Raw genomic sequence first — 8,312 nt, forward strand, 5'->3', positions numbered from 1 at the left:
AAAAATAGTAAGTTGTCGGCGAATGCTGCAACCTTGTGCGTGGACTTCCCCGCCCGCAGGCCCTGGATGTTAGGGTTGGCTCTGATGGTCCGGAGTAGGGGTTCAAGGGTCAAGATAAAAATAAGGGGTGAGAGCGGGCATCCCTGCCTGGTACCGTTTGAAATTGGGAACGGGGTCGACAACATTCTGTTTACGTACACTCTGGCCGTTGGATGGGAGTACAAGGCCAACACCCACGCGAGCATGCCCGGACCCAATCCAACATGTTCCATGGTGAGTCGGAGAAAGGACCAGTCAACCCTGTCGAAGGCCTTCTCTGCGTCCGTGGACAAAATTAAGCTCGGGATGGCCTTCGACATGGCCGAGTGTATAACATTAAGGACTCGGGTGGTGTTGTCCCTGGCCTCTCTGGAGGGAACGAACCCAGCCTGGTCTGTGTGGACCAAGGAGGGGATATGAGGAAGCAGTCGCATGGATAGGACTTTAGCCAGTAGCTTGGTGTCCACATTCAATAGAGATATCGGCCGGTAGCTGGGACAGACCGTGGGGTCCTTGTCTGGCATGGGGATCACTACAATGTTGTCCGATAGTGCTTCCTTGGGCATGGGTTCACCCTCCCGAATTGAATTCCATGCAGCCAACAGGGGGGCAGTCAGCAGGCCTGAGAAGGTTTTAAAATAGGAGAGGATGAAGCCATCAGGCCCCGGGGCCTTACCAGTACTGGTGCATTTAATGGCCTCCTCCAACTCTGTTGAGGAAATAGGTGACTCCATGGATTCGCGTATTGCAGGGGATAGGGTGGGCATGGTAGATGCTTCCAGGTAAGCCCGAATATGGCGTTGTCTCTTGGTCAGAGCCTGGGTGTCCCGAGGGCTGGGGAGATTATAGAGGTTAGAGTAGTAGTCCCGGAAGGCCGTGACTATGTCTTCAGTTAGGTGACATAGCCTACCAGATGTGGACTTTATGGCTGGGACGTATGTACGGGAACGTTGCTGTCTAAGAGCCTGTGCCAGGGAACGGCTGCACTGGTTGCCGTATTCGTAGAAGTGGCGACGGCACTTGGTAAGTGTCGCCTTCGCTCTATCCATGTAAAGGGATCGTAGGGAGTCGCGCAGGGAATGGAGCTGAGTCAGTAGGGAGGGGTCTTGACAGTGTTTGTGTCTAATCTCTAGGGTGTGGATTTGTGTGAGTAGTGATTGTTGCTGCTCCAGCCATTGTTTCTTGCGGCGGGCCCCTAATTTAATAAGGGTGCCTCGTATGTAGGCTTTATGGGCCTCCCATATGGTGTAGGGTGAACATTCCGGTGTGGAATTCAAAGTAAAGTAGGAGCGGAGGTCACTTTCAATGACATGGGATAACTCAGGGTCTTGTATGAGTGATTCGTTGAGCCTCCAGTTCCAGCTTCGAGGTATCTGAGGGTCTAACTCTAGCGAGAGGAAGATAGGAGCGTGGTCAGAGTAAGCGATGTTGCCTATCTCTGTGCGGAAAATCGAGACAGGTTACTGTGGTGTACCAGATAGAAGTCGATACGGGTGTAGGTATTGTGTACGGTCGAGTGGAAGGAGTAATCCCTTGTGTCGGGGTGATGAATGCGCCAAATATCGGAAAGCTGATGGGTATGGAGGCATTGTTTAAGGCGTCTCAGTGCCGCAAACGGCAGGTGAGAGGACTGGTTAGTAGAGTCAGCTAGGTGGTCTAGGTGTAAGTTGAAGTTTCCCCCTATCACGAGAATGCCCTCCCGAAAGTCATCCACCCACAACAGAACCCGCTCCAGGAAAGTCACTTGGCCCTGGTTGGGGGCATATATGTTCACTAGGGTCACTGTTTGACTGCCCACCTTGCCCTTTACCATCAGGAGGCGACCCTCCTCCCCCGCAGACATATCAGTTAGCTGCCATGGCAATGAACGCTGGATCACTATGCTGACTCCCCTCGATTTTTTGTCTGGGGAGTAACTATGGTACGTTACCGGGAAGTGGCGGTCCCGAAGAGAGGGGGCCCGCCCCTCGGCGAAGTGGGTCTCCTGGAGGAATCCCACCTGTGTTTTTTGACTGTGGAGGTCTGCCAGCACCATCCTCCGCTTCTCCGGGACATTAAGGCCTCTGACATTGAGCGACATGATCCTGATGGAAGACATGTTAAGAGATCAAGGGAAGGGAATAGGGAGGTGAGGTCGGAATACACTAGGAGAGGGAACACCGACGAGGACAGGGGTGGTAGGAACTACACTAAAAGAAGGCATAGGATAAGACAGCAATACAAAACAGATAGATAGAGATACAGGGATTGGACAATAGACCACTTGTGTCTTGGGAACTAACTGGTGAACCGAGGTTCACAGTCCCTGTGGCACTTTCGGCGCTGCAGGGACTAACTAGTGGGGGAAACGAGTCTGAACAGGCGGATCAGAGCTCCAAGGGTTAACATTTGAGGTTGTAGTAAAACCGAAGAGGGACAGCTTACATGGGAGACATATCCCAACTGAGCAGGGCCTGTCAATAACGGTGGGCAGGAAGAGGGGCCGCGGGCTGCCAGTTATGGGGGTAGTCGGTGTTCAAAGCCCCTCCCGGGATTCCCCTGGGTTCCCCGGATACCAGCAGGGTGGAATACCCGAAGCCCGGGAAGGGGGGGGCACCCCTGGTCCCCCTCTGACCAGTCCCTTTCCCGTACACCCGCCCTGCAGTGTAAGGCCTCCGGTGACGGTGGAGGGAAAGGCACCAACCCAATCTCCATGATACCTGAGGATGGATACCGGACACAATGAAAACTGAGTGGGAAATCAACTGTTGCTACTGGTGCAAACATAAACATAGGGGTAGAGCAGCCGGGTGATGGACCCCTCGGAACGCCAGAACCCCAGTCTCTCGTGGAGGCATACGAACCCGGACCAACTCGATAACAAAAACGGGACCGGATCCGGTCCTCCGCTGCCCCGCTATGGGGTGAGCAAGCCAGCGGGGCCCTCCAGGAGCCGGGGCAAGTCCGTCAGGGTCGTTTCTGGAAGGATACTAGGAAGGGCCCTCAGGGGGCCTATGGATGCGGCTTGGCAATCAGGAGGAGGTGGAAACGGTCCAACAGGAAATGTAGGCCTCAGCCCAACGTCTCGAGCCTCCCGACGGCCTGGACGAACATCTTCGCAGGTGAATGGGCCTGGCGGGGGGGAGAAGGGGTCACGGCCGGCGATCTGGTTCACAGTTCTGCAGAGCTGGGAGGATCGGCCCCTCGTCGGTCAATAGGTGTATTGGGCGATGGTCGGGTAGGCCGCCGGGCCCGGCGGGGTTTCGGGGACATCGGAGACTCGTCGGGGAGGTGAGTAAGCCAGTCCGGTATTTGAAGTGGGGGTAGCTGTAGTAACTCACATAGGCTGGGGACATCTGCCAGAGAACGGACCGTGAACGAGTCTCCACCCTTGCGGACATGTAAGTGGATCGGATATTCCCATCTGTAGGAGGCTCCGGCCTGGAGGATCAGCGAGAGGAGAGGGCGTAGCAGGGCCCTGCGTCGTAGGGTATTGCGGGAGAGGTCTGGTAGGATTTGTAGGGCCGCTCCATCGAACTCGACCGGTTTTTTCAGCCATGCCTGTCGCAGGATATCTTCCTTCATGGAATAGACTTGAAGCCGGCATACAACATCCCTCGGGCGGGATGCGTCTGTGGACGGCGGGCCTAGGGGGCGGTGCACTCTGTCCAGCAGGATGGAATCAGGGGTTGCATTGGGGAGCAGTGTGCCAAATATCGCTTGGACCGTGGAGCGGAGATCCGCTGGGTTTGTTGCCTCCGGTAGGCCTCGAACTCTTACGTTCTGACGCCGGTGGTCTCGGCCACGAGGCCTGCTGCGCGTGGAGGTGAAAAATTCTTGCATCGAGGGGGTATTCCGTTGGGAAGCTGGCTTGTCCTCTTTGCTGCGTTTGGACATTGTTTGGGGTCCAAACCGGTGGGGTATAAGTCGGTATAAGTAGCGTATAAGTAGTAAAACACACGGAGCTCACTGAGGTTGCTGCTTACTCCGCCATGAGCAGGACACGACCCCTGGTAGGAATTTTAAGGGGGAACCCCACAACCGAGAAATGAAGTAAAAACGTGGGTCCCCCCTAAAATTCCTACCAGACCCTTGATCCGAGCACAGGCCCTGCTCCATACCAGGCCGCGTGCCCTGGGCATTAGGAGGGTGTCCCTATGCCGATGGGGACAAGGGCCTCTTCCCCACAAATCTGACCCGGTGGTTGTGGGGGTCTGTGGGCAGGGGTGGCTTATTTTAATCGGGGTACCCCTTTAATTAAGGGGGCACCCAGGTGCTGCCCCCTCCTTTTGAATGAGTAAGGGGTACTTGTACCCCTACTCGTTCACTAAAGGGTTAAAAGTGAACGTAAATAAACACACCACACATTTTTAAAAAGTCCTTTAATAAATGTAAAAAAAACAGAGTCAGTTTTTTGACAATTCCATTATTTTAAAAAAAATGGATCCATCACAAAGAACGCCGCATGCCGACCCATCCGAACCCGACAATGACTCACCGCAAAATGACAGCTCCGGCCAGCATGTAAACAAATGGGCGGATTGAGCTGTGACATCACATGCTCGTTCCGCCCATTTCACATTCCGAGCTGTCATAGAACACAATAGCATTCGGGTCCACTGAGTCATTGTTGTGGGGAAGAGGCCCTTTTCCTCATCGGCATTGGGAGACCCTCCCATTGTCGAGGGCACGGGGCCTGGTATGGTGCAGGGAGGGGGGGGGGGCGCCCGATCGTGCCCCCTGCCAGGCCTGTCCTCGGAACAAGGGTCTTCTCTTTTCCCGCCATTTGTTGGGAATGGGGTTCCCCCTTAAAATTCCTACCAGACCTTAAGGGCCTGGTATGACTTTTGGGGGAACCCCAGGCATTTTTTTATTTTTAACTTGGGGTGTCCCTCACGCTTTTTTTGTTCTCTCTTCTGCGGACTTTTGTCTAATGCCACTTTGCTGCAATGAAAATAACAAATATTTATACATACTACCACTAAGGAAAATTCGTATTTTGTCCGAATCAGGATTCGAGTCCGAATTCAGGTCAGAATCCTGAAAAAACGAAAAATCCGAATGCAAACGAAACAAAACAAATTTTTTGACGGCGCACATGTCTACTGCCCAGCTCCTTGGTAAGACTCCTCAGCAAGAAGATCCTTTCTCCAGCTCAGCTTCCATTTGGTATCCACTCCAGCAGTAGCTTAGGCATCAGAGTGTCCAGCATATGGCATATGCCCTGTCAGCACATTCTCATATAGTCCTCCTCTATAACGCTCTGTAATATAGGATCTGAGCTCTCTATTCTCTGTCTGTACATCTGTTAGCAATTGGGAGAGTGCGTCCAATCTCTGGTTGAATGCACCCATGTGCGTGACCATCTCTGCTGGATCCATAATCTTTTCCCTTTAGGAAAGGGTTCAAGCAACCTATAACGCTCAGGCCCCACCAGTTTATCTGGTTTTGGAACACAGCTGCAGAGGTAGCAGTGAGGGGTTGTAGCACTACGCTACTATATGAATGCAGTCTTGAGTAACAACAAATCAGCTAGCAATTAATCCTGAGTTCGATTGAGGGTTTATTGATGGAAACAGTGCTTGATGTGTTGGGGCAACAATTGAGCAACAATCTGATGTGTAGATGAGAATAATAGCTATCCAAAGTGAATCAGAATAATAGCTATCCACAGTCCTGTTAGTATGCAGGTATATGTGAAGTAACAGTCTATAAGTAAAGTACTTGCTGTTCTGTGGAGAGGGTTGCAGGAGTGGTGTTGGTGCCCTCTGTTGGAACTTTAGGGGAATGGCAGTCCAGGCTCTGGTAATCTGATCCTAGTGCTGGGTGCAGAGAGCTGAGGAGGAAGCAGACTTTATCCAGGAGTGCAGGAAGCCCGAGTATGCAGGGCTGAAATGGCAGTGTTGGTGGGGCTCTGACCGGCCCAAATAGCAGTGGGGTTCGTGGCAGACCGACGGGAACTTGCCTGGCGTCTTCACACTTGAACGCCAGGCAAGTGTAACCGACGGGTTTAACTAGGGAGAGGGGGAGGAGTCTTGTGACGTCGCGGCTGATGTCAGGAATCTCCAACGGCGCTGCGAGCCGCGCTGGAACCGAGGGTCAGGTAAGCCTGTTACATCCTCCCAGGGAGAAACCACAGAAGAGAGCTCTCTGGAAAGGTGCTCCAAAATATTTAACATCTCCCTAGCCATATCTCTGAGTCAGCCTCTCAGGGATTGGTTGAGTCAGATACATATTCATAAGCTGTGGTTAGCCCTCCTACACTGTATGCTGGAGCCCCATCCCAACAACATGTAGAATCAATCAGCCTGCCAGGCTTACGGAAAAACCTGCAGAACACAGAAAGATAAATGCCCAGACTGACTAAAGTCCAGCATTCAATACACTAAATTTTGTAACGTGAAAACTACAAAAGGCAGGATTGCTACAATTATCCGTTCAGTGGGCAGCAACGTGACTTCACTGTACACCCTATATCACAAGCTTCATGCTAATCCCATATCCAAAAGATATGATTTACCTCTTCAGGTGATTGATTTGGCAATAGTATGCAGATTGTCAGAAAATGGCAGATTCCAACAGATTTTTAGGTTGTTGGCAAATTCCGTTTTAAAAACGAATTACATGGAAACAGAACAGCAGTGTAATGTTTAGTGTACTAAGCACCTTTTAGGGGCTCGTTCACATCACACTTTCGCTTGTGACAGTTTCATTATAAGTGAAATCAGATGTGTGCTGCAATTACTTCGGCAAATTTACAATTATGTATGCTGTGCTGTTAAACTGGAACTCCAAATTCAATTTATAAGGCCACTTTCATATTGATGTATTACAGTAATCAAAGTGCCTTGCTGGGCAGGGTTAACAATGCATCTTAGGATTTTAGTGCAGCAAAGACACTGTGTTGTCAGCTCAAACAGGAAGTTAGAATGTACTGTACGTGCAACATTTTTTGGGACAAAACATGGTGAAATATGCATGTATGGCAGAGATGCACTGCATATGTTTTTGTTTTGTATTATTTTGCCCTGACATACATTACTGCTTCCCTCCAGATGCTGCAATGACTTGCATTACTTGCAATGTCAAGCATGTTTGTATGCTCTGCTGCCACCATTACTGTAAACATAATGGATGCATGTGAGCACAGGTTAGTCATAGCAACATTTTAAAAGCTGGACTGACCTAAACAAAAAAACACACAAATGAAGAAATATGAAAATGAATAAAAGAAAAAGTGTAAACATTTTAAATAAGCAAAGTACAGCAAAAATGTTACAGTTAGAATATTAACTTGGGATTTGATTTTTTTTTTCCTTCTATAGGAACAAGAGGGAAGAGCAAAGCTTCAGGCAGAGGTGCTCTGTCTAAAAAGGACTCAAGAAGAAGCATTTACTGGAACTTTGCCCCGTGATGGTGGTGCCAAAATACTCAGGGGTGGAAACAGTGACTATGAAGGATAAGCCAATGACTGTACAAAAACAGCAAAGGACTGAATATTTTTTTTCTTATTAACTTGGGGAAGGGTGAATCATATCATTAAAGGTCTACAAAATAATATTACGAGAAGCCAATATGAAGCCAACAAAATATCCATCAGGAAGTGGATAGATTATTTATTGTAAGGTAGTGACTGTGCAGGAAGAGTTATTGCTGAAATGTAGCAAAAGTGCATACAAGTCAAACACTGAATCATTTAGGCAAATATGTGTGGAAGGCTGAAAACCACTAAAGGAGGCATGTTTTCTGTGAACAATGCCAATTTGTTAAGATGCCTATGCAATGGAATAAAAATAATTCAGGATGTGTAAACTAAAATTTACCATGGAAACTATTAGTGCTCATCTTGACTGTAGAGCAAAACAAGACTTTGATATACTGAAATGGAATGACTGATGCACCAACATTTTATTCAGGTAAGGATTTAAAACTGTGAAGGGGTAAAACAAAAACAGTATGGTTCAGGGAAGATATTTGCCAAGTCAAAATTGATTAATTAGACTGAGTTAATTTCAGTTACAGAAGAAATGATGTTGTATGATGGTGGGGCATTACCAATAAAGGATGACCTCTAGTTAATGATTTTGTATATACGTCATCTAAATGTCTTCCAGTGATCATCTTCAATGTCTTTGCCATCATGAATGTATTTCTGGAACAATAAAGGGTGACATTTCTCTGCCTTCTGATACCCTTTAAAAATGTTTACTTATAATATTGACACCATTAGAGAGGAATCAACAAACGTCAGGGCTGTATCTGTAACCAATTGAAAGAGGTAAAACTTCCACATA

At 49.0% G+C, this 8,312-nt stretch overlaps 1 protein-coding gene across 2 annotated transcripts in view; it reads left to right on the forward strand.

Moving 5' to 3' along the window:
- The window catches only part of SIPA1 (signal-induced proliferation-associated 1), a 73,394-nt gene extending 65,528 nt beyond the window's left edge, over nucleotides 1-7,866 (forward strand). The window contains exon 14 of one of the 2 annotated variants that reach the window (XM_018568944.1): nucleotides 7,344-7,866. In XM_018568944.1, the coding sequence (XP_018424446.1) occupies nucleotides 7,344-7,481 (138 nt within the window). In that variant the 3' untranslated portion in view covers nucleotides 7,482-7,866. The remainder of the gene's footprint in view (nucleotides 1-7,343) is intronic. The other variant, XM_018568948.1, reaches the window with a different exon arrangement.
- Nucleotides 7,867-8,312: the final 446 nt, after the last annotated feature.

Source organism: Nanorana parkeri, unplaced genomic scaffold (genome assembly GCF_000935625.1).
Source record: "Nanorana parkeri isolate BGI_ZX_2015 unplaced genomic scaffold, ASM93562v1 scaffold33, whole genome shotgun sequence".
Classification (NCBI taxonomy): domain Eukaryota; kingdom Metazoa; phylum Chordata; class Amphibia; order Anura; family Dicroglossidae; genus Nanorana; species Nanorana parkeri.